At 29.9% G+C, this 27,334-nt stretch overlaps 1 protein-coding gene across 1 annotated transcript in view; it reads right to left on the bottom strand.

Annotated features, from left to right (window-relative positions):
• Positions 1 to 2,727: 2,727 nt before the first annotated feature.
• Positions 2,728 to 27,334, bottom strand: part of LOC145304356 (uncharacterized) — a 48,265-nt gene continuing 23,658 nt past the window's right edge. The window contains exons 8-18 of the mRNA XM_080146227.1: positions 22,481 to 22,515; positions 21,113 to 21,235; positions 20,495 to 20,583; positions 20,156 to 20,214; positions 17,537 to 17,594; positions 12,534 to 12,615; positions 9,698 to 9,773; positions 6,402 to 6,464; positions 5,688 to 5,747; positions 3,719 to 3,757; positions 2,728 to 3,130 (exon numbers count right to left, since the gene is read on the bottom strand). Of these exons, the coding sequence (XP_080002353.1) occupies positions 3,725 to 3,757; positions 5,688 to 5,747; positions 6,402 to 6,464; positions 9,698 to 9,773; positions 12,534 to 12,615; positions 17,537 to 17,594; positions 20,156 to 20,214; positions 20,495 to 20,583; positions 21,113 to 21,235; positions 22,481 to 22,515 (678 nt within the window). The 3' untranslated portion in view covers positions 2,728 to 3,130; positions 3,719 to 3,724. The remainder of the gene's footprint in view (positions 3,131 to 3,718; positions 3,758 to 5,687; positions 5,748 to 6,401; positions 6,465 to 9,697; positions 9,774 to 12,533; positions 12,616 to 17,536; positions 17,595 to 20,155; positions 20,215 to 20,494; positions 20,584 to 21,112; positions 21,236 to 22,480; positions 22,516 to 27,334) is intronic.

Raw genomic sequence — 27,334 nt, 5'->3', positions numbered from 1 at the left:
AATAATCCCACCAGGCCTATTTAACTGCAGTCCTTTTAATGGATATAGGATATACATGGATATATTGACATGGAAAAATTTGTCGCCAATTTAGCTTGCAATAATTTATTATCTATTAGTCAGTTTGTTAATCCAGCATGAGTATAATGTATGAGGTAAAAAGGGTGGATGGGGTAAAAATTATTTTAGCCACCTGCGAACATCATATTATCAGAGTGCATGAAAATCTGATGCAACATCCAAGAAATATTAGAACGATTGGTGCTTATACAATGCAGTTTGCCATATATCTATTTCGAAAAACATCTTTAGAATTTTTGTTAAATCTCTTGAAAATTTATTTTCATTTGTTTCTTTTATTACTTTTAGTCGGGTTAGGTTAAGTTATATTGGGTACTAAGTAGCACCACAGAATTATTCTTATACAGTTTTTGATTTTTTAAATTTACTTATTTTCAATTCTTAACCGTTGATATTAATATGTTTTACGTGGCGTTTATTGATATCACTGGCTTAAAAGTCCAGTTGTAGGTCTAAGGTTTTTTCTTCAAGATTTAAAGTAAGCTTTTTGTTGCCTGTAAATGCATATTTCATAAAGCAAATCTCACAACCATTTATGTTTTTAATCTTATATTAAAACTTAGATAGATAGATAGTGCAGTATACTGTTTTTGTACTGTATTTAGTTTTGGAGTTAAATCAAGAGATAATTACATAAATGTAGATTGCCAGTCCACTATTCTCATTACAGTGTCTAGGGATTTTGTCCTTTGAGTGTGAGGGATGGGAGATGGTACAACCCGACAATTGATCTTTGTTTGTTGTCCGAAATAAAACGAATTTACCAATCCACGCTTTTTACCGCATCCCCTCTCCTCCTACTGGATGAACGAACTGACCAATAAGTGAGTTTCTTATTAGCAAGATAAATTGACGACAATTTTTCCCCCTTATCCTAATATACAAGTATATTTTACATTCATTCATATAACATAGATATTATTTTCTCTATTCTATAATAACTTTATTATTTCTGTTGTTTATCTAAGAAAAGGATTGTTAGTTAGTTTTGCAAACATACTAGGAACCACACTATATACCTGTTAAATATATAACATGTAGCGTGCAGAGGATTTGTTATGTGGGAGGCAAAAAGTGTTTATCCACACACTCAAGAGTAAAAAAGCGTGCATGAATCGGTAAATTGACGCGCTGATAGCGAATTTTTTTTGTTTACTACCCATTTAAATTTAGGGGTTTTTACTTTTTTACTCTGACTCCCCATTGTCTGTACTAGGATGGTGCAGAACAACATCATGGCGGTCTAGAAGACCCTTATCATTAGGAGTGTAAATGGGTTTAGGGTATAGGCATCTAGGGGTGTGTATCCACCCCCTTTATTTTACCACCTTCTGCAGGTCTCTCTATAAAACCATATCATCTTATTATCAAGTATATAAAACCCGGTGCATTAGCATAAATGATTGCGGGAGGGCGTCGAGTAGGGAGAATGCCTTGGCCTATAAACTGGCGCATTTAATTATCATGCACAGTTGTCTGTTACTTAACCTTATATCCTTGGGTGTATCGCATACCATTACAAAGCGGATTATGCTCTGGATTCTCTAGATGATCACTTTAAAAAATCGAAGGAGAATCCCGCCCTTACAAGGTAAGGTAAGGTAAGAGATATATAATGAGCTACCTGAACATTGATCTACAGATTGACCAAAAAATATGAAAAAAATAAGGAATATACAATTAATAATAAATAGTTACAAATGTACACTTAATTGTGTTTTTGTGTTTTTTTTTATTTAGAAAAGATAAAAGATTAAGTTGATTCAAAACAACCAATGAATAAAAACAAATTTTGTACTGTACAAAAAAGTAAATATACAACATCTATAAGTAGAGAGCGAAGCTCCTGAATTGAAAACAAACATGAATGAGAATCGGTCTGAAGGTTCTAGATTAAGTTGAGTTGTACCATTCTATAAGAAGTTATATGAAAAAAAAACAAAATATACCTCCAGCTAACTTTCAAAGGCTCGTGATTTTTTTTTTGTAGAATTGATTGTTACAATAGCTAAGCCTGATTAAAACCTAAAGAGAAAAAAACAGCCTCTTATCTGTTTCCCCTTACAATTTTTAAACACCTTCCACAAAGTTGTTCGACATTAAAATTAATGTAACAGCCTTTAACCGTTATTCACCATTAAAAACGTCGTAAATACCTGTGGAATGAGCTTCAAAGTTGTCAATATTGATTTAATATGCATTAGAAACCGGTTAATATAAAAAAATAAATAACAAAACTGGTTTTAATCTTATAATTTTTCATTTCAATATCTACTGAAAGCTGCCTTCGATAAATTATCATTATTCATCCTTGTTTACCGTGTAATGCTGATTCTGCGAAGCTAGTGTAAATCCGTGTTGAAAACAAGGAATTTCTAAAACTTGTACAAAAAGTCTTGGAAATCATTTAATTTCAAGTAGAAACAAAGGTATCTTTAGGAAACACGAAAACTATATTTATATACATTATTTTAGGATTGGAGTTTGTATGGTTATTGACTTTAATATTGGGGGTTAATCAGTAATGTGTTCTACCCATATTTTAAAAACTTATACATATATTTATATATTATATTATATTTATAGCCCTCTATCTTTTACACACAAAAAGTATAATTATTAATGGTTAATCGAATAACATATATAAAAATTTATATTTATTTCATTCTTAATTATACATACATACATAGATGTTAATAGCTTTTTAATTATTACATTATATATATAGATGTAGATATTTATTTGGGTTAATAAATTTGTCAGTTTTTATAGAGTGTATGAAAAAGAAATAATAGATAGATAAAATAGCAAAATATAGAAATTATAAAAAATCTCAAATAGTGATACATATCCCCAAAACTAGTCGCACAGACAAGATTGTTATTCTGACTGCCCTTTATACTGAATTTTATATTCTTAAATTACATATGTTTATATTTAATTTGTTTAATTGTTATACATACATTTTAGTTTTAATGTATTTTCATTTTTCTCCTTTTCAAATTTTCCATTTTCTTCTTTTATCTTTCTTTCTTTTTGCCAAGAAACCCTAGGACAAAAATCTGATATATTTTCTCGTATTCATTCGAATCCGGTGGATAGGAACCGGTTCTCATGAATACGAAAAAACTATGTCTAGCATCGTATTATATCCAGTTTTCTACGAATATAGAAATGTACAATCATAAGATTAAAACTAGTTTTGTACATTCTATATCCGCGGAAAGCCGTTTATAATACGATGCGAGAAATAACTATTATTAGTTCATCTCTTCAAACTATTCGTATGATAAAGTAACATGATCTACGTGTGCTTTTTTGTTTGTACCGTACGATCTCGCTAACCGCTGAACCGATATGGTCTTCCTTTACAATTTAGCTTCATATAGGTCGTGGAAAGATTTATGACCAATTTGGGGGAGGAGCCACCCTTCTCCTAAGATAAATCGCCAAGAGAACGAGAGGCAGCGCCACTGTATGACTTACTAACAAGGATGCCAAAACTTTTTCTTTTAAAACTACAATTGAATGATATATTAGATGTGTTATAGATTATTAAAAGTATGTAGAACATAGAAGTAAATACAAATTTTATTTTGATAATAATAGAGAATTTTGGATAGAAAAATAAACAAACCTTTTATCAACAAGTAATGCTGTATGCAAGAGATTTATCCTAAAATAACAAACAATAAATATATAATATATAAACATTTATATAATTTTTTAAATAATTAAGAGGCCGTCCATAAGTAACTTAAACATAATTCAAATATTCAAATGTGAACGTAGGTATATAACTCTGAAAACTGCTTTTTTAAAACATGTGATATTGAATCAATAACTTCCAACAACAAGAAACACACAAATAAATTAGATAACCTAATAATCTTAATTTTTTTTCTTAATCGTCCTATAATTCAATTATTTTGCACCATTCTTTTTCATAATTAATTTGATATTTGCAATAGCTGCTATATATATGAAATTATTGTTCTTTTTTGTAATTTGTGAGTATATTGTTTCGCTGCAACGGGACACTTTATTTACTTGTTTATATCATTTATATATTAATATTTTTCAACAAATTCACACCCTTCTCTATTATATTGAAATACAAATTTTCAAACACTTTTATCTATAATTCTGGTGGTAAGGTTTCAATTTAAACCTCATTATATCTGAACTTTTGATTTACAGTAAACGTGACCTTAAAAAAACTTTAACCTTCTTGACTGTGATTTAGTCATGCCAATAAAGGTCAAAGTCTTAATTTTATTGAGGAGATGTGTATATAAATACTAAAAAGCCCAGACATAAACATAGTTGTATTCACCATTTATTTGGTTATATCCTTTTTTGATTTTTTAAAGCTAACAGTGCAGTTGAACCCTGCCTTATAAACGATGTTAAATTGTTCAAACTTTACGGGATTTTTCATCTAGATACAAAAAAAGTAAACAAACGTTTTTTACTCTTTTGGGGGAAGGTTGGTGTGTAAGGGGTATATAGGTTAATCCTTCAGGTATCTTATAAACTTTGTTTAACCCAACCTAATAAAAAAACATCAAAAATTATTTTTGTTTCATAAGGAATTAATTGGTAGATTTGGGGTTTATGAAATAAGGCTTACAATGTTAGCTTAGGTTTTCACTTAAGATTGCGTTTAGGGATAAAACAACTGGATGGGGTGAAACACACTACCAAAATACATCTTGAAGGAAAATAACTTTTCTTGAAAAAGATGTTTACATTTTCCCTCTTCCAATACAAAATACAAATATATGTCAATAAAATTTGGTAAAATTTGTTTCAATTCTGACTTGGCTGAAAATCATTTTACTGAATTGAGATTTTATTGTGCATCCAAAAGAAATTTAGTTTAAAGCGGCGAGTTTTTATACAGCTGACAAAAGAAGATTTACAGTGTTGATGAATTTACTTCTATCATATATCAAATATAATTTGGTAAACTTAAAACATAGTCCTTAAAGGAAGCCTTATGAAATAAACCGCTCTAACTGCTTAACTGTCCCAAATAGAACCAATGCCCCAAATTTGAAGCATCCAGCTTCAATGACAAAAAAAAGTTAAATTGTATCTTAAAATTACATTTAGGGAGGTGATAATCTTTATAATTGCTAGAAGCAAAACTATGAGCTTATTTGGGGAACAACTTTTGGCAGTCTTTCAGCAGTTAAAGCGGTATAATTACTGCAGGCTACCTATGTAACAACTTTGCCATCTTTTTTGGATTTTCACTATCAGTACACATTGACAAGGATTACTGGGCCAATATAAAACCCTGTGAAACTTAAAAGGGGTTTTATATTGGCCCAGTAACCCTTGCCAATGTGTACTAATATGAAATTCCAAAATCGACCCACCCTACTACCTACTAGGCTAGCCTGAAAATATTTATAGGATTTAAACATTTTGTCATAAAGCAATAAAATATTTTTTCAAATGTCCTAGTAGGAATTAAATTAAAGGATCATTAAAGGAAATGAGAGGCTTTTAGTTTTTAATGGAATTGGTATAAAAAGGGAAGTTATCGGGTTCAGGCTAATTCATATTTTTCGGTTTTAAATGAGAAAAATACGAACCTTATGAACAAGATCCAAAATAATGCTTTTATCTTCATAGGAATCATCCAATTTTGAGCCCTAAAAATATGCAAATAAAAAAGTTATAATGTTTTTCAAACCCATCTTTTTCACCTTTTATATTTTCAATTATAAGAATAAAAAATATGAATATATATAAAAATTAATGATTAAGACAAATACTTCTACAAAATATATATATATATTTTATCTAGTGTTTTCTTATTCCTTTTTTTTATCAGCCTTATTGCTAGTTATACTTTTTTTTAAAATTTTTAGCTTTCCAGTTAGACAATTGATGAGACTGAAATGTTTGTTTGTCCGTATTGTTTTTATTAAATAAGCTACTCTATAATTAACTTCTTCTGTCTGTCTGTCTGTTCGTCGGGTTGTCAGGCCATAATGATTTGGGGGAAAGTGTGATTTTCATAGCTGCTATTCATGAGAGATGGCAGATTTACTTTACCAATCAGCAACCAGTATGTAATGTACTTTGTCCGTCAGTCTGGCAGTTATCAATCAAAATATAAATATTAAGAAAAACGTAACAAAGGTATAGTGATTTCTAATTCTTCTATTCTTGATTTTAACAAATACTCTGTATATCTCCTAGTTCGTAATCAGATTTTTAGTGTTTTGCTAAATATAGTTAGTTCATATAAAGAAGGAACATTCAATATTATCTATCTATCTAATTAATATATCTATTTCTACCTTCTGCTTCTCCTTATTATTAGTTATAATATTCTGTAGGGTCCACTCAACTCTCTCTAGATCCTAAAATATAATAAAAACATAATTAGATTTTATATTATAGACAGCTTTCCGTGGATATTAAAATTAAAATTTTTAAATTAAATTGCTAGCCCGAGACGCCGAATGAATGGGCAAATAAAACTGGTATTAACTTAATGATTTTTATTTTAATATTTGTGGAAAATAGTCTGTAATACGATGCTATATATGATTTTTCAATATGACTGAGAAATGGTTCTTATCCAACGGATATTAATCAGTTTCGGAGCCATACTGGAAAAAGTATAACATTGCAATAGGATTCTTATTTAGAATAAAAGTAAGAACTTTAAAATCCTTTATTACGACTTGTCGAACAAAATATTTTGTTGTGTTAAAATATAGACGTCCAAAGGGGGGGGGGTAAAGGGGTGATTAATTACCCCCCCCCCCCCAAAAAAAAAAAAAAAAATGAATTTGGGGGTGCCGTAGGCATCCCCAAAATTTTGGATTTTAATTTTTTACCCCCCCCCCCAAAAAAATAAAAAAATCGCCTCTTTTAAATAAAGATTACCCCCAAAAAAATTTTTATTTCAAGATTTTACCCCCCCTCTAAATAAAAAAGATTGGACGCCCCTGTGTTAAAATATCTAATATAAAACTGTAATGTATTCCTAACATTTGAACTCAGATATCAAAAGTCAAATTAGAAAAATATGGATTTAGGTACCCCAAAAAAATTACAGTTGCGTTGATTATAAAGATTAAGATAGGTTTCTCACAAGATGTCTGTCTGTCTGTTTGTACCAAAAGAACTCGTTGCAACTGTAACAATAAGTGAAGCCTTGTATGAACTATGTATTAACAGTCACCTTTTTTATGTTCCTTAAATTCATCAAGCAGGTGTTAAACCATTTGGGCATAAAAAAATGGAAGGCAGTCCTTCCAAATCTCAATTTTAAATGAGCGTTGGGTAGCTAATAAGTAAGTTTTAAATTGCAGCTTATTTTTTAAAGCCTAACAGAATTTACAGGATTTACATCCCAGACTTTCATTATTATCCAATATGCAAATGTATAACATCTTTGCAATGATACCTATATGTTTCCCTGAAAAGATTACTTGTATGCATATAAACCTCCTTGGCAGATATTCAGGGATAGATCCATGGATAACAAACATCTTCATTCAAACACAATCAAATTCTGTCCTAGTTAGAAAGACTAAACTATTTTTATTTTATTCTTATTTAAAATAATTTTTATTTTCATAATAATTGGGGGGATGATCAGTTTATCTTCCATTATGATATCTACGTATCCTTGCCTTATGCAATATTTATTCCAGGATAACTTTGTAATAATTTATAGGCATATACTTTATGTTGGGCGTTCACTGCCGCAAATTATAACATCTATTTCAGTGTTTCATATTGGCAAAACAAATGGGATAGTTTAAGCAATATTTTAAAAGACAATGGTAAATAAAATTACCCCATTTGTAGAGTAAACTATTTATTTATAAATTTAAACACTAACAGTTTTGATTAAAATCTTAATTCAATGAAAATACCCTGAATAATATGTTTCCTGTGGAAGTGATTGCATACCTTTATTGCTGGATAGCACAAAAATAAGGAAAAGGGTAAAGAATCACGTACCTATATCTTATGTATAAATCTTTTTATAGTTTACTTTAGATTCAAAGAAGAAAAAGATCTTACGACAAGTTTAGTAACTTAAAATTTCAAATGTCAGTTTGAAAAAAATAGTGTATGGAAAAGGAAAATTTCCTGCTGCCAGTTAGACAGCGGAAAAATATTTCTTTGGCTAGGTAATTATAAGTATTCAATCATAGATTTTTCTGTTTTAGGGGAAAAATACTATTTCGTTGTCCTTTTATCGACTGTTTTTGATACTTTTAATTTGTAATTATCTCTGTGCTTTCCTACTTATGGATGTGATCATTTTTGATTAACATTTTTTCGGAAAAAAAAAATTATGAATAATTTTTTCCCAAAATCATTCTTAAATAAATATATTTGTAATGAAATAACTTTTGTAATCTAAATAGACTAGATTTGTAAAAATTGAAATTTCATCTAAAGATTTAAAATATGACTGTTATGAAAAAATAAAATAATGTACCAAATATTAATATTTTAATAAAATATTTCAATTTTGCGAATTACAAAATTGGCTAGGTAAATGAAAATAAAGTGCAAAATTTGAATATATATGACAGGGATAAACAGTTTTATTACACAATTGTAGAATAGATCAAATCAAAAAGCTGCCTCGAAAGCCACTGCATCAGCTGTGCAGTTGACGCCACAAGCAGCTGCGTGGTTTAGATTAAGAATAGTCTAAGTCGCATTCATCCTCAGCCTAAACCATCAGTAACACTCAGCCTATGCCACTCTCAACTATCAGCCACACTCAGCCTATGCCACTCTCAACTATCAGCCACACTCAGCCTATGCCACTCTCAACTATCAGCCACACTCAGCCTATGCCACTCTCAACTATCAGCCACACTCAGCCTATGCCACTATCAACTGCAGCCGCAGGATATTATTCCAACCAATGAGACGTAGCTAAAGGTGCGGTTGATAAGCCTTTGCTATTAGGCTTTCTACAAAGTAACAGTCATACAGACAGACAAAATTTCCCTTTATATAATATAATAATCATGTTATAATCATATGATATACTGTCAAGCATATTTATTTTTCCTTATGTCTCTAAAAATTTGCAAGAATTTTTCTGGTTGAAGATTAGCAAATGATATTAATAATTTATGAACTTCTTTTATCCCGAAATTTGCACATAATTCTTTATCTATCTATACATTTTGACCAATTTTGACCCGCTGCATTTGCATAAATGGTAGCGAGCACCTTTTCCGTCGTCGGGAAGGTGTAGGGTTTGATTTTAGACTACACCGCATCATACTAGTGACGTTAAAATTGTACTAATGCCTGGCATGTGACATTAATAATTAAAGAAGAGTGGATGCCTTGTCCCGTATACAGGCGCATATCGTTACACAGTTTGAACTTATAGACAAAGTTTATGCAATCAAAGGGTTGATTCAATGATTCTCTGCCATAGTTGGGATTTTAGAGCATTAGGATCTACTATAAAGTTCTGACTCAACGTTGTTATGAACCGTCCCCGATATATTAATTAGGTTTCAATATATGCATTTATCTACCTATTTTTGTAAATATCTACCCATCTACCTATCTATATACCCATCTATGTTAGATGTACCTGTTGGCAACTAAGATGAGCAGATTCCTCTATCTCTAGCTGTTGAACTAATCTTGCCTTGTGTTCATTTAATTGCCTGGTAAATGAATAAAAGAAGGTGTATCAACTTTTTTTTTTATAGCTAGCCGGTTCTTTTAGTAAGTAGTAGTTGTAAAATTTTTCATAGAATTCAGATATGCAATCGGTTTTTTTGTAGACCTCTTATTTTTTAAGTAATTTAAGTTTTTAAAAAAAAGATTAAGTCGATTTTAAGGTACTAAAACGCAACAAAAAAAAGGAAAAAAATGTCCATTATGTACAAAAATAGTAAGATCTTTAATTTGACACCTTACTTTTTGAATTTTGTCAGGTAATTATTAAAAAAATAGATTTTTTTAAACCCACGAGAATAAAAACTTTGAACTTAATTTTATCATTTCACAGGTAAAAAAATACGGGTTAATATATACCTTTAGAATCAGAAAAATATTACGAATCCATCGTAAGCAAAATTGAAAAAAAGTAAAAAAATAAAAAATAAACAAATGGCCAATTATTTTTTTTGTTCAGGCAACACTTTCGTCTTCCCTTTTTTACACCCTCTTTACCCCCTTCCCATTTTTATACTCAATTCAAGAATTAAGACGTTGCCTGTATAATAAAATATGATATTTTCATATAATTCCTTTTATTGTAGTTTATATACTATATTGTAAACTTTTTATTTCAATTTTGCTTACAATGGATTCGTAATATTTTTCTGATTCTAAAGGTATATATTAACCCATATTTTTTTACCTGTGAAATGATAAAATTAAGTTCAAAGTTTTTATTCTCGTGGGTTTAAAAAAATCGATTTTTTCAATAATTACCTGACAGAATTGAAAAAGTAAGGTGGCAAATTAAAGATCTTACTATTTTTGTTCATAATGGCCATTTTCTTTCTTTTTTTTGTTGCATTTTAGTACCTTAAAATCGACTTAATTTTTTTTTAAAAACTTAAATTACTTAAAAAATAAGAGGTCTACAAAAAAAACCGATTGCATATCTGATTTCTATGAAAAATTTTACATCTACTACTTACTAAAAGAACCGGCTAGCTATAAAAAAAAAGTTGATACAGCTTCTTTAGAACATTAATGCATATAGGATATACGTGGATATATTGACAGGGTCAGGAGAAAATAGGTCAGTAGTTCATTAATTCAGTAGAAGGGGAGAGGAGGGTGAGGGTAACGTTTGAGTATATCTAATTATACAGGTTGTTTCAATTATACACTAAACTAGAGTTTGTGACGATTCTAACGGTATTCATGACGTTTTTCTGCTATTAATACAAGCATAAATGTGCGCATTTTTTCTCCGACCTTTAAATCTATAAATCTTAAAAAATAAGGCCTTTAAACAACCGGTTTTTAGGGTATAATTTGTTGAAAAATAATTTTAAATATTTGAAACATAATTGCCCCAGAACAAGTTTTCCAAAGAAGGTGTATCAACTTTTTCACTTTTTATTTAAGATAGCTAGCCGGTATTTTTAGTAAGTAGTAGATGTAAAAGTTTTCATAGAATTCAGATATGCAATCGGTTTTTTGTAGACCTCTTATTTTTTAAGTAATTTAAGTTTTAAAAAAAAATAATTAAGTCGGTTTTAAGGTACTAAAACGCAACAAAATAAAAGAAGAAAATGGCCAGTATGAACAAAAATAGTAAGATCTTTAATTTGACACCTTACTTTTAAATTATGTTGAGTAATTATTGAAAAAATCATTTTTTTTAACCTCAGTTTAATCAAAACTTTGAAGTAAAATATAATCTTCCACAGGCATAAAAAATATGGGTTCATATATAACTTTAGAATCAGAAAAATATTACGAATCCATTGTAAGCTAAATTGAAAAAGTTTTATAAAACTATAATAAAAAATATAAGTTTATTTTAAGAATCATAGTTTTCGGCTTTAAAGGGTTGAACAACTTGATGAAAACTTGAAACTTGAAATAAACCTAAATAAATATACATACAATGTAACAGATATTTTTTAAACACAAGAAACAATAAAGCATTTTTAACTGCATTGTTTTGAAGTTTATAAACAGATTGAAGCATATTTGTTCATAATTTTTCGTTCTTTACATGTTATGTAAGTATCACTATTTTCATTGTAGTATCTATTGTATATATTCTATGAACATTATCCTTTTTTTTTGTCAATTCTATTGGTTGAGGTTTTGAGGTTAAGCTTCCCGATTAGTCAATTTTTGAGACTTGTGATTGGCTAGTTTAATAGTTACAATTAAGTGTTACCTGTAAAAAATAATACGTTAGGCCATTTTTATTATTTTTATTTTTTTACTTTTTTCAATTTTGCTTACAATGGATTCGTAATATTTTTCTGATTCTAAAGTTATATATGAACCCATATTTTTTATGCCTGTGGAAGATTATATTTTACTTCAAAGTTTTGATTAAACTGAGGTTAAAAAAATTTATTTCTTCAATAATTACTCAACATGATTTTAAAAGTAAGGTGTCAAATTAAAGATCTTACTATTTTTGTTCATACTGGCCATTTTCTTCTTTTATTTTGATGCGTTTTAGTACCTTAAAACCGACTTAATTATTTTTTTTTTAAACCGATTGCATATCTAAATTCTATCAAAAATTTTACATCTACTACTTACTAAAAGAACCAGCTAGCTATCTTAAATAAAAAGTGAAAAAGTTGATACGCCTTCTTTACAATAATATAATTATTTTATTTTCTATGCATAATCAAATTTAAAAATAACGTTTCTCTTGAAACACTCTGTAGTTATATAATAGAAATAATTAAAACTAGTTGATTTTAATAAACCTGATTTCAATATTTTTGTTTTTGATGACAGCATCCATTTCTTCGATACGCTGACGTTGTTCGTCTATATGAAGCTCAAGTCCTGAAACAAAAATAAGCATCATTACGTGTAGAATTAATATAAAATAATAGAGAGGGCATAAGGTTTATAATACTCTGTCCACAAGACGGGGACCCTGTTCCGATTTTGTATTGGGTAGTTGAAATCAGCTTATAGCATTGCAACTATAAACACAGCGAAAGAACAGAAAACAATTTGCTAGCAGACAAAAAGGGTCTCCACCACTTGGGCCAAGTAGTTGTTTGGGATCTAGTAGGTGCTAGTTTTTAAATATAGGCTGTTGCCTGTCAATGAACTAGATTAATGTGAAGTAAATATTTTAATGGTAACATCTTTGTTTTTGGGTAGAAGATAAATATAAGTTTTGACCATTTGTAAGCCTAGGCATATCTCATATCACATTTATAACACACATCTAACATTTTCAAAGTCTTTATTATGACATAGAGGTCTTAGATCAGCCATTTTTACAACCGGCAGAAATAAAGCTGTATGTTTTTTTGTTCGTGGTTAACAAAATTGGTTTTAATCTTATAGCTTTTCCTTTGAATACCCACAGAAGCTGTCTATAATACGATGCGATAAAGCAATTTTTAAACTATAACCATTATTTAGATGATTTTTATAAGGCATATTGAAGCATTCCTTTTCAATAATCATCATACCATTAATCTTGATTTATTTTTTAAAGAGTTTACAGCAAAGGTTTCGTGATTGAAACTCTATTTTGTACTAAATGTTTTGTTTTTCTTGGCATTTATCTATGTTGTACTGCTAAGCCTTATTAAGGAAAAAGTTAAAAACATAAGTTCCAATATAGCTTATAGTCAAAATCTTTGCCAAATTTTCCTTTCTTGGAATTATAACATTTGTAAATAAACCGAAATAAAGATATTTTGGCGGTTTCGCTTAAAGTGCGTGGTCAAGCATAGAAATCCCACTTGTGAGAAAGAAGGGGTAGTTTTAAGGTTATTTGTAAGGAAAAGTTATGTTATATTAACTAGTAGCCCCACAATACAATTCTTCACGCCTCTATATTAAACATGCTGTTTCAAAGGGGTGTGTATGGATGTGTCTACACCCCCTAAAATAAAATTTGTTCAGTCCTTTGTTCATCTCCTGAAGCTTTAACAATTCTATGATTAAACCCTATGCTCGCCATTGGTTTTAAAATATAATGATAATTTGAACCCTTTTTAATTTCCATTTATCTCTGAATTTTGCACCGGTTAAATAGGTACTTTTAGGAGTTAAAATCAGTACAATACCATTGAATTTTTGCATACCATACTAGATTTGTTTACATTATGTTGGGGATTAAACATTTTAAGTAAAAGAATTGAGGGGGAATACGCTATGCTTAACTCTGCCCTCAGAGTTGGGACCCTCTCACAGTTTTGTATTGGGTCTTTGAAATTAGCAAATAGCGTCAGTAATATAAACACCACAGCCTACAAAATAACGGAAAGCAATACGCTAACAGACGTAAAAGGTCCCCCAACATTGGATACAGGTAGTTGTCTGGGTTATGCATCTATACTGATACATTTATTGTTTACATTATATTGGGGTAACAAAACAGTTGGGAAAGCTATCTGTCAACTTATTTTGTTTCTGAATTTATTTAGCATCATGAAAATTGATATATTATTTTTTGGAACTTACATTAGATTTTCATGTTCTAAAATAAAGGGAAACTTTTAGCAGGCTATATTAACGATACCCCTCATATGCCCCCTTTACTTCATCCTATCTTAACTTACTGGATGAACAAACTGACCAATAAGCCAGTTCAATGTTAGCAATCTAAATTGTAACCAGTATTTCCCCTGTCATAATATTCACATATTATGCAATCAATATCAGGAAACTAGTTTGAATACCATTTGTGAAATCTATGTTTCTTACCAGTGTTGTGGAGCCAGAGTCGTAATTTTCGTTAAAAAAAGGCTCAGGCTCCGGACTAGATAAATAAAGAGATTTTTCAAAAATTATAATTTGGTAACTCTGTTTTGTCATGTGCAAATGCCATTTTTATCAAAAATTGAACTTTTAAAACCTTCAAAAGTAAAAAATAGACGTGGAAAAAAGTATGTTGAGTTTTTTCTTGATTTTAGGTCGGATCCGGAGCTGGAACCGGAGCCGGAGCCGCCATTATCACAGACGGCTCCGCGAAGCCGGAGCCGGAGCTGGAACCGCACCAAAATCAAACGGCTCCGCAACGCTGTTTCTTACATAAGAAATAAGACAATGGACGATAAATAGATGTAAAGTCCCAATGATTTAAAATGATTAAAATTAGTTGTTGGTTACTAATTTTGAGACCACCAATCAGGAATTAAATTACGTGAATTTTTTAAGCTAATGAATGGAAGAGATTTTTATATCATTTTGGCGTTTGAGTTCTAGTATAATTATAGAGTCCAATGTTCCCTCTCATTTTCTTATCTTAATCGCCTTTTTTTTTTGTAATCACAGATATATTTCTTAATCTTTTTAAAAAGCATTGAATAATAATAATATGGGATTAGAAATATAATCGAATGGCAACGCACCTTAAGGGGCGATTCTTCGTATTTTTCACAGTAGCTTTTCTCCTATTTCTAGCCCCTGCGGTGCAATTGTCTAACCCTGTGGGGCAATCACCTAACCCATTATAACCTAACCTAAAATAACCTATAAAAAGCCCTTTTAAAAACACGACGAATCGCCCCTTATCGGGCGTTGCCATGAAAGGGACTATTACCGATTTTTGTTTTTAGTGGAAAATCAAATCAATATTGTTTAAAAAGTAATTTATTAAAATATACATAATTCAATTTTATTGATCTTCAAAGAATTAATGTATCCGTTTACATCCAATGATCAAATAAAATCTTTTTAAAAATAACTTATGTAGCAACTATAATTATGTTTAAATTTAGGGCAGTAATGCATAATATTTGTTATATATAAAGTTATCTCATTATAGTAAGGATAAGATATGCATGTATTCAAATCCAGTATGTGGATACAAACCACCAAATAGTTCAGGCAACAATTTGTAGTTGATCTATAAAACCTAACTTTTAGATGACATATTTTTTTTAAAATCTTTCTTAATGTTTTTTTTTACTTACAATCTTTTGTAATTATCTTATTTTTTTGCATTCTGGTAGTACATCCCTTAGCTATACATACTTTAGCTATTCATTATTTTAGGTTTTAGAACTTTTTAATCTAACTAAAGTTCTAAAGTTTAAAAATATAAATGTGAGGTAATACTTTTGAAAATGGATATAGGATATAGGTGGTTATATGACAGGGAAAATTTTTCGTTAATTTAGCTTGTTAATATGGACCCCATTTATTGGTCATTTTGTTAATGCAGTAGGGAGGAAGGGGAAGGGGATGGGGTAGAGGGGTTAGATGATGGTGATTTTATTTTAGCCAGCATCCATGTAATAACATACAAATTTTGTATGAACATTTTTGTTGCACTCTCTTGGTGTACTTAACTATAATAATGCAACTTTAAAGCATTTTGTACAGGAAAATATTTTTAATACGACCTTGAAAAGTATATCGTAAATAATTTGAAGTTGCCTTTCATTTTTCATTGAAAATTAATTCTTAATATGTAATTTATTTAAAGTTCATATTCTAAAGGAATTAACATAAAAAACACTTTTACCAAAGGACACTGAGTATTTTTTTATGTTCTTAGTGTGTCTGTGTGATTAAAGGATCTCGTTAACCACTGAACCAATATAGAAAAAATCCCCCTCCCCCAAAAATTAATTTTCTTTCTAAATCTAAAATATTCTAATGGGTTGTTGAATTCAACACGTGCCCCTAAAGGCGTAGATGCTAGTAAGTAATGTAGAAATATCATATTTATAGAAATACTTTGCATGCTTTTAAAAAATCTTTAAAAACAGAAAAATTTTAGTTTAACTTTGTTTGAACTAAAAGTTTGTTTGAAGATAAAATTTGTTCTTCTGTGATGTTTTGGACCTGGAAAATATAAAAACAAGGATCTTCAGAGACAAAGCATATATTAATTGGTTAAGTAAACTATCTAAATTCCATTTAGGCTTTTCATTTAACAAGTTAGAAGTACTCATATTGTTTCAATATATAGGATTTATTTGATTTTCAAAAGCCGGACCTAAATGAAAACTATTTACAACTAACTTATTGATCCTTCAATTCCTTAAAAAGTTTATTATATTACCAGAGTACCAAAATAGCATAAAGTACATTTCTTTAAATACATACTAGCGGCTTCGCCCATAGAGGCCTCTAGGAGGGTGGAGTTGAATCCAAAAACCCTTTTTTAAAATCTAGATAAAAAAAGATAATTTTTTTGGTATGGGGGGGGGGGGATAGGGGGGTAACCCCCTCGCCCCATTTTTTTTATTTCAGTATACAATTTTTTGGGGGGAGTGGGTAATTTTTTTCTAGGGGTGATTTCTCTTGGGATGTTGGTGGTATCCTGCACCAAAATAGTTATAAACCTTCCCGGGACCTATGAGAAGCTACCCTGTTAAGGAGAACCCGATCGGTTCAGCGGTTAGCGAGATCTTTCGGTACAAACAATCGGACAAACAGACATACAGACAGCAGACAACGTTCTACTTTGTATAATAGATTACAAATTTGGTTCACAACCTTTTTTACTATTAATATATCTAATAATTCCTTATTTCCTTTAATATTCCTATCTTTTCACCATCCAGTATACAACTTACTTGGTCCGTCAGTCCTTGGGGAAATATAGTTTTAATTAAGTTCTTTTGCCTTCTATTCAGGCTATATAATTCACATTGGGCGTTTGTTTATTTATAATTTTTGTGCTTCGCAACTTATGGATGGTGTCATCCTCGTTGTTATACCACTGCTTAGTTATTACTCAATCTTTTTTTCCGTGAAAAGACGGATTACTGTAAAAAATCCTTACCTCTACATCTTTCCATTTCAAGGAGGAGAGTGTTGTTTGCGGCTCTCAACTGTTCAACCTAAAAAAAAAAAAAATAAGTATCGCACACGTGTAGATTATAAACATGTTCTTCCCAATTTTACAATTTCTGTATTTTGTAACTGGATAAACTTAAATTGTTATTAACTTTGACTTCTTACTTTTTAAATAAAATGACACTAAAATTTTTTATTTGAAGAGAAAATAAGAGTACATGCATTTTTTTGAATAGTTGATATGAATCATTTTATGCATGATTTCAAAACCTGCTAGACCTAATGTTTCAAAAAAACCTTTTTTAAATTAATATTTTTTATCTTTTGAAAACTAAGCATGTTATGATGATAGGGCATAATTGAATTTTTAAAAACTGCAAACTAACTAAGTATACATATTTTTGGAGTCTTAATTCTACATTTTTTGAATGAAAAGAATGTAAATAATGTTTAAGAGACAGTGAATAGTTTGTAAACGTTTACATTTTCTACTTATGCAAAAAAAGAAGAAAAACAGATGTAAAATATATTGCTTATATTTTTTCTTTCTAATTTTTCCTTTTTGCAGCCATCAAAATCAATTTTCATTTTCTCATTAAACTTGTTGTTATTTTTAAAATCTTGATATTATTACTCAATAATTTATTATTTTTTTTGTGCACTTTTTTGCATAATACGCCATGATTCTTTTTTCTTTTTTGACACTAGTTTAGGACGCCTACACTTTCCTTTCAGCCCATAAATAATCCTAAGTTTGTTTAAACTTATTATTTATAAATTGTACTAGAAAATCTTTACTCATATATCTGCAACTTCTATGGAAGCAAACATTTTATTGTAATCATTTTTGTGCTCATCAATATCTTAGGGACAGCTGGCAAATAATGTTTTTATTATATATATATTTATACTGCGGTGCGTGGATTCCAGGTTTACTCTAATCTCTTCCCTGGCTTTGGAGTTACTTCCTGAGGGGGTGGGGGGTTCAGGGGTATCGATTCCAAATTTCCAATATCTAAAAAGCCTAAATCCGTTCTAAACCAATACTCCAAACTTCCCTGAAAATTGTTAAACAGTTTAGCCGTTAACGAGTTTTGAAAGGACAAGACACAAAAACAGTTACCATTTTATTACTTTATATACAACAAGTGGCTGCGTTCCTAGCATCTAGGAATTTTTTTCTCTCGAAGATACATGGAAGGGCAGAAAAATAGCCTAAAACTATACCCAGACATATTAATAATTTAAATAGTCTAAACCCATATCAATACATATAAGAATCTTCATTGTAAATGAGAACCATATCGGTTAAGCGGTTAGCAAAATCCTTCGCTACAGACAAAAATACTTGCTAGCTACTTTATATAATAGGATTGATATCTTTCTATGAATCAATTTTATTTAGAGTATATATCAGGAAAGTATAATACAGAATTTTCTATTTTAGGTGCGTCTTTATGAATAGATTGGCATAATAAATGTAATGCAATCTATTTTTATAGAACAGCTGTTACACATTTTTATATGTATGTTGGATTTTAAAATTGAAACTTAGAAATTTAGCTTTTTTTTTGAAGATGCAAGAAATGTATTTTCCAAAAACTTAGTCCCACCCCCCAAAAAATTATCAAAATCATATTTTATTTTAAAAATTTTTTAAATACTGTCGGCGGAAAATATTATGCAATAATTAATATATGTATAATCTATTTATTTTGTTGCACCAGGACCAGACTTTCATATACTCTTATAAAGTGAAAATAATAGCTGGCTAAAATAAAGACACCCATTATCCACCCCTTTTACCCATACCCACCGCTCCTACTAGTTTCACGAACTAACCAATAAATGTGTTTCATATTAGAAACCTGAATTGGCGACAATTTTTCCCCTGTCAATGTATACACGAACGTTATTTATTCATTTATTCAATATTGTTTTCCTTCATATTGTATATCACATTCAAAAATAATTGTGAACTTTTAAAAATGTTTTGCCACAAATAAAATCATGAAGAAATTTGTTCTTGTTTAAAGTGGGTGGTTCAATGAATTTGTATATTTTTATAAAAAAAATATCTTATTTTTAAGGGTGTGATTTTGCGGAAAATTTAAAATAGCGATTGTTATTTTCTAGATTTTAAAAAGGGAAATTGTTGGGTCCCTTTCAAAATGCCTTATCTAGGTATCAGTATCAATAGGACCAAAACTGAATAGAATAGTAGTAAATTAGTAATAGAAAATATATTTAAAGATATAAATAATTATGTATATAATTGACATACAGACTTCTTGGTACTAATCTTATAGTTGCATCGCTTTCATAATTGTACCTTACTGTTACAGAAATCATCATGCGAAGATCTGACAATTTCAGCTTGCATTAAATAAAAGTATAGAGATATCCTTTGTCTCACATTAAGACTACTTACTTCACAGGAATAAGGTATATCCAACAAGCGAAATAAATCTAAAACAATGATTGGGGGGCAGATAAAAAGGTCATCCGTTACAATAAGTATTGCCCCCCAACTACAGTTGAAAAGCACGTATAGGTTTCGTGATTTTTTATCAAATTAATTCCGTTGTTTGTATAAGCTGCTTACCTCATGTCTTCTCATTTCCAAGACCAATCTTAAACTCTCTACTTCTTGCTCTAAGTTTTCTAAAAATGAAACGGTTATTGGATTTAAAACTGATATTTATTGTCATTTTCTTAAGATCTTAACCGAAAATATAGAAAAGCCGATGAAAATCGGCCAAGGTATGCCAAACTTTTAAAAAAGTTCTTAATTAAGACACTGACAAAAAGTTTTTTCGAGACCAGTGTTTTGGATGTCCCAAGGCCATACAAATAGGGAGGGATCGTTTCATTTTTTTTCTTGTTAGAATTGGTGGGAAAAAAAGTAAGAACAGGATTAATAACAATGATAATAATGGTTTACCTGTTGTTCCGTTGGCTAGTTTCTTCTGGGCAGCTGCAGTAGCAGCTGCAGCCGCTGACACCGCGGCCATATGGTCCTCGCTTGTTTTTCTTTCGGGAAAGATACTTGAACAATTTTAAAACTTAATGCTGTTGTCATATTAGAGGTTGCCTAAATTCATAAGTTAACTCTGTAATCCTTTTATCATATAATTTGAACCTATTTATTTGCATGCTGTCACGTGCCTGGCATAGTAGGGGAGTGGCCCTAGTTTGCACTATTAATTTACGATGCTGTTTAAACCGAAAAAAGCCAAAAATCTGAGTAATAGTGTAATTCTTCAAGCTGTTTATTTTACTAATCCTCAAAGTCTTATAATAAAGTTTTCTTATTTGTTAGCTCAATGATTTTAAGGACTTTTACTTAATTTTATTGGTTAGTTAATTAAGTTGAGTGTCCAAACATTTAAGCCACTAATTGTAATCTACATAAGGGGTAATTTTGTGTATCCTCAATGGAAATATACATAATTATCGGATTTTGTCTTATCCCTGGTAATTCGCAGTCCACCATACGAAAAATAAAATTTTATTATATTTAGCAAGAAGCAAGTTGTTCATCTTTGTCAAGTATCTGCGCCTAGTATACTGCTGCTGAACAGCCGCGGCTGCTTCGCTGTTTTTCCTGGCCATAATCTGCTGGTGGCTGCTTTGTTTTCTTTCCAGCATCTGTATCTCTCTCTTAGCATCTGACAGCTGTTGTCTGTAATAACAAGGACGATTGCATCACACAGTAATAACAGTTTAAAGATATTCCAAAAAGACATGTATATTGTATAAACTAGTTACTTCGCCTCTAGCCTGTAGACGTGGGCAGGTTAGGTCCGAAAAAAACCTTAAACCAACCAAACACATTATTAAGGTATCCCTAAAAAATAAACAAATGCAGGTCCAGAGAAGGTTTAACAACCTCCCGAAAAAAACTGCCCTAAAAAATTACCCCCCCCCCCCAAATAAAAAACAATATTTAAAAGAAGTTTCAATTGAAAATGAGCGGAGGTCGACTCCCAACCCTTAACCCCAATTGCCCCTTCAGGCTTCTAGGGGGCTTAGCCTCTAATAAACTATATATTATCAAACTAAATAAGAGACTTTAAAATCTTTACATATGATTAGTACTTTAAGTACTTTACTCCTATTACTCTTTTCATTTTTTGTTTCTATGTCTACAAGATATGAAAAAAAATATGGAGTCATAGCAACGTTGATTTTCTTTAAAATCAATTTTCTATGAAAAATATACACGCAAATACATTTATAAATGAAAAAAAATCAATATATCTAACTAAAAAGTACTAAAACGCACGTTCTATATATATTTAAAGAAAATTTATTTGATTATGTTAGAACAAGACAAACATAATATATTTTGAAGTAATCAATTTTTAACAAATATATCTTATTATTAAATGAATAAATAAAATAAAGTGCCCTAGCTATCTATTAAAACAAGAATGGCATAAAAGCGAATCTTTGAAGCGGAAAGAGAATATAAATGTATGTGTCTAAACAAAATTGAACCCAGTATTAGTGTCGGACTGATTATGACGTAACAAAAAAAATAGCCAATGAGAGGACATTATTGACCAATAGTAAAATTCATAGTGGCCTCTCATTGGCTAATTTTTTTTGTTACGTCATAATCAGTCCGACACTAATACTGGGTTCAACAAAATTGCAAGAACATTTGTTGAAAACCTGCTTAAATACAGGATACTGATTAGGACATACTTAGATTTCAGGAGTTGATTATAGCGATTCTTCGCTTATAACATTATACGGATTTTCTCGTAGACGACCTTCTTGGATATTACCTAACTGTTATAGAAATCATCATACAAAGTTTGAGATCGATAGGACAATTCTAAAATGTCTACACTAACGAAAAGAAGTAACCGTTACGGACAGACGAACCATAATTATAGAAAAGCTTCGTTTAAAAACGTACCTTAGTAAATTGGAAGCATTTAGAAGCTGTTTCTCCTAAATAAAAAAAGAAATCAATAAATCTTTAAAATAATGATAGTTTTGTACTTTTTAAAATTGCTTACATTCTCAGACTGCTGGGTATCTGTTCCTAGCAATCGATACATTGTTACTTGGATGTTGCACAAGATTTTCACGTACTTTGATGAAGTGGTGCTCGCAGCTGGCTAAAATAACGATACACCCCCATTACAACATCCCCTTTCCTACTACACATAGAGTCAGAGGCGAATTATACTATCCACACCTTTCCGCAAGAATCCGCAAAGTGTGGCGATAAAATTAAGTCCTATATTTCATGTTTTCATTTACAGTTAAATCCTTCTTTCCCCTTCTTCAGAGATATTTAAGTTTTTTTTTTAAAATTAAAAACCTTATCATTAAAATCAGTACGACGACTTTCAATTTTTAGGACTAATATATTGCCTATCAAAAATATATTATATTGAAATACGATTATTGATAATTAATTAAATTATCTTTTAAAATGAAAAAAAATCTAAACTTTTTTTTTATATCCCTGAAAATTTTACCTTTATAAATTTAAAATAAATAATTGTCTGCTAAAATGTTCACAACATAATATAAATGTTCATATAAATAACTCCCAGTGGTAAAAAATAATAATATTAATTTGTTGTAATTTATAACAGATTTTTAATGCAATAGCGTTTGTATTTGATATATTATAGAAGAAATAATATTATAAAAAACGTGTTATTAGGCAATTAGCATTGGAGTTTTTTTTATTACAGTCATAGCAGTGCCGCATTATTTTGCGGTAACCAAGACGAAATTTAAATTATCTCCCGCAAACATGTATTCAATTTGCAAATGAAAAAACAGGGCCCAGATGCAGTAGCCATAGCATAATTTGAATTACATAAGTTAAATGTTAAACTTTTTATAATTAACACTAATTGAAAGGTCGTAACTTATTGAATTAAAATGTGATTTTATATATTTAAAAGCAAAGCTTTTCTAATTATGAAAAGTGTGCGTTTCTATAATTAGGGTCAGTCCGTCCGTCTGTCTGGAATGGATAGCTTTTTTGTTAATTATGGCATGTTATAGTTTTCCCATCAATTTGAAACTTTGTATGGTGATTCCTTTTGTAGTTAGATACAATTTAGAAAGCGTAGAAACTCTATAATTAATACAAGAATGTCCGGACGTCCATTTTAAACATGTAATTTTTTAACTTTTATAACAACGAATTTGTATGTGATATTATATCCGACAATAAGGAGGACATCCTACTTCTTATATTTTAGGCTGGAAACTAAAAATTTTAAACTAAAGCTTCATGAAAAAGATTTCATGAAAAAGTTTTCCCGCCAACCACCATCTGCGGCGGAGCTGCTAAGTACAACTGGTTAAGATGCGGAAAGGGGTCCTACTTTTGAGGGTTAAAGACTGTTAAAGATATATAGTTTTTAATTTAAATTAACAGGGTTCAACAGCCGCGGGTAAGCCTCAGTTAAATCGTCATATTATATCTTTAAAATTAAGCTGGAAATCTAAACTTGTTTCTTAACAGACAAATTTCCTTATTAAAATCTTATTTTGCACACCTGCGGAATTTTAGGCTTGTGCGCGGCTGTCGATCCCTTGAAATTACTATTCGTAGCCCAACATAAGAAAACGATATATTCTTTGATAACAGCTGATTTGATAAACAATATTTCCTTTTAATGAAAAAATATCTATTTTTGCAAAAATCATGTTTTAAAATTTTTTAAAAAGTTATACAGCTTAGAAAATAAATATAAATAATTTTTATTTAACACCTTTTTTTATTTTGCTGCCTTAATAAGGAAATATTTAATATATTTGAATCGGCTTAATGCAATTTTTTTTCTTTTTTTATGATTATTCAATACATATGAAAAAATAACATTTAAAAATCTCGCCACAAGAAGATTTAACAAACAAAACATTGATTTTAAGTACGATTTGATTTTTAAGTTTTAGAAAAAGTATAGAAATATTCAAAGTTAAGTGTTTGTTTACATTTTGAAAAAATAATTTTGCCCTGTTCTATTTGATTATAACTTTTCAAACAAACTTTATTTTATAAAAGATTAATATTTTTTAATGTTTTTTAAAACATATTACTTTAGTTTGGTTAAAAGTTTATTTTTCTAGGTGATTTAGGGGTTGCAATTTTTTTGCAAATTACGTTTTTTGGCTTTTCATTGAAATAAGTTGCACAATTCTGGTTTTTACTGTATAAATTTATTAAATGACTTCAGAAAAACATATTATAATACTTACATTTACTTTTTTTTCTAACAATCTGTTTTTAAGGAGACTTTTTATATCGCTGACAAAAATGGCATTATTCTGCAAAAAAAATAACTTTTTTTGCAAATATAAAGATATGAAAGTATTTAATAAATGGTTAACTTTAATTTTTGTTTTAGCAAAATGGATTATTGTTTCTTATAAGATGAAAATAAGGTATCGCAAATATTTGTAGCAATTTTAATGCGATTTTATTGCAAATAGGAAGACATAGGATTTTAGTTTTAACAGATTATGATTCTGGACCCAAAATTACATAGGACTGAAGTTTTCGTTTGTTGATTGCTGAAAGTTAAAGTTTCTTGCTCTAGAATCGCTATGTGACTACTGGATGAACAAACTGACCAATATATGAAGTCCATATTAGCTACTAAATTGACGACAATTTTTCCCCTCTCAATTAATCCACGTACATCCTATATCTATTTCTCTAGCTTCAACATATTTGTATCTTTTGTCCTTGGCATAAGTTTGATTCTTTTTTTTGTTCTGTTTGTTATTTTAATAAACAATTTAGAAAAAAAGGCTGAATTTATTCAGGAACACGGGGATAAGTAAATAGCAAAAATATAGAGTTTAGTTTATCCTTATAATAAAGTAACTCGATGTTTGTCTGTTTGTTTGCACCGAAGGATCTCGCTAACCGATGAACTGCTATGGTTCTCCTTTACAGGGTAGCTTATAAAAGGTGTTGGAAAGGTTTCTAATTATTTTGGATGGTTTATTGCTTAAACGACACTTTTGGGGAATAAGCGGAAAATTGGGTCTTAGCTTTTTATTCTAATTGTTATCATCTACGGTTGATTAGTGTAATTACAAAATTATCTACGTGACCCTTCAATTTTCTACTGATTTACAAATATATTTATTTCTGATAAATTAGTGGCTTATTCGGATGCACTTTGGCACCTTATGTCCAATATGTTTCTGGTATTCGTTATTAAACAGCAAATGTTTGTGATAGTTTACAGCGTTTCCTGCAGAAACTACTTGTAACAAGTTGTAGAAAGGGAATAGTACCTTTCGCAATATTGCATAAAGTTGTGGGTAAGATTCCAGTCAAATTCGCTTGTTAGCTGTTTTCAATATGCGTTTAATTACATTATGTATTTGGTCAACATTAAGAACAGTTTGACTTAAAAAGCTCTTTTAACTGGAATCTTGCTCACAATTGCAATATTGCGAACGCTACTATTCCCTTTTATATTTATTTTGGTAATGCTGTGAGCATGGTATAATGGATGCAGAATACGAGTTGATATTATTGAGGATGCTATTTCCCCTGTCATTTATTCATCTGTTTGTTCATCCAGTAGGTGGGGAGGGGATGGGGTAAATGGAGTGGATCAATATTATAGCCACCTACAAGTTAAACTTTATTAGAGTACATGATAATCTGGTGTTAGATCTAAGTAATAATAAATCCATTTTCCCAACTTTGAGAAAGATCCTTGTCTGAAAACTATACAAGTAGCAAGTAAATATTTATCTGTTGTAATGTTTGCACATTATTATTTCTATCTTTGCTCAGGATTGATTAAATTAACTTTTTTTCATACAAGTTGCGCAGATTCAAAACAAAACAAGAATAAACCCTGACATAGATGCGTATATCTAACACGGTGGTCCAGGGTTAAGAGGTCCACAGATAAGACAATAGAAGACAAATTGATTAACCCCCTGAAATATGATAATTAAAAATATCCCTTCTATAAATAAAAATACTGAAATAAAAGTTTAGTAAGTTTGTACATTAGCCGATCATGTTTCATACAAATCCATAAAGACAAGTTATTAAGCCAGCAGATGATAAAATTCGTTCGATTAACTTTAGGGACAATCTTGATTTAAATTTCAATGTAATTTCCATTTCCATTAAAGCGTAATTAACTTTTAAAATCTGCGTAGCAGAATATCGAAGTATGACATTAACTTATAAAGTAGCTTTGCTTATAAAAAAAACTAATAACAAAATTCTAAGATTTTCTATATATTTTAAAATTTTAATAAAAATTTAATGTTGAGCAAAATGCAGAAATGCAGAAATGTGATGATATGATTTCAATATTTTAATTTAGAAATTCTTATTATTCATAAAATATTAAAAACTATATTAATTTCCTAGAAACTTTATTAGAGATAATTATTATAGATAATATGACAGGTGAAAATTAGGTGGCTAACATGGAACTCATTTATTGGTCTGTTCGTTCATCCAGTAGGTAGGTGGGTTAAAATGGGTGGAAGGGAGTAATCGTTATTTTAGCCCGCAGAGTTTTACTTTTTTTAAAAAGAACATGAAAATCTGGTGTAAGATCCTTGTAATAATAAATCTATTATTCATGTATTACAAAATTATCAATTTAAAAAAGAATTTGTTACCAGAAATAAGTTATAACCAACAAGCAATATAAATCTAAAATAATATTTATGGGGGCAAATGGAGAGGTCGTCAATTTTACTATGTGTTGCTCCCCAATGACAGCTGAAAAATACGTATAGGTTTCGT

Source organism: Acartia tonsa, chromosome 2 (assembly GCF_053477335.1).
Source record: "Acartia tonsa isolate MP-2025a chromosome 2, ASM5347733v1, whole genome shotgun sequence".
Classification (NCBI taxonomy): Eukaryota; Metazoa; Arthropoda; class Copepoda; order Calanoida; family Acartiidae; genus Acartia; species Acartia tonsa.
Note: the sequence above shows the minus strand (reverse complement) of the source record. Positions and strands in the feature narration are given on the sequence as shown.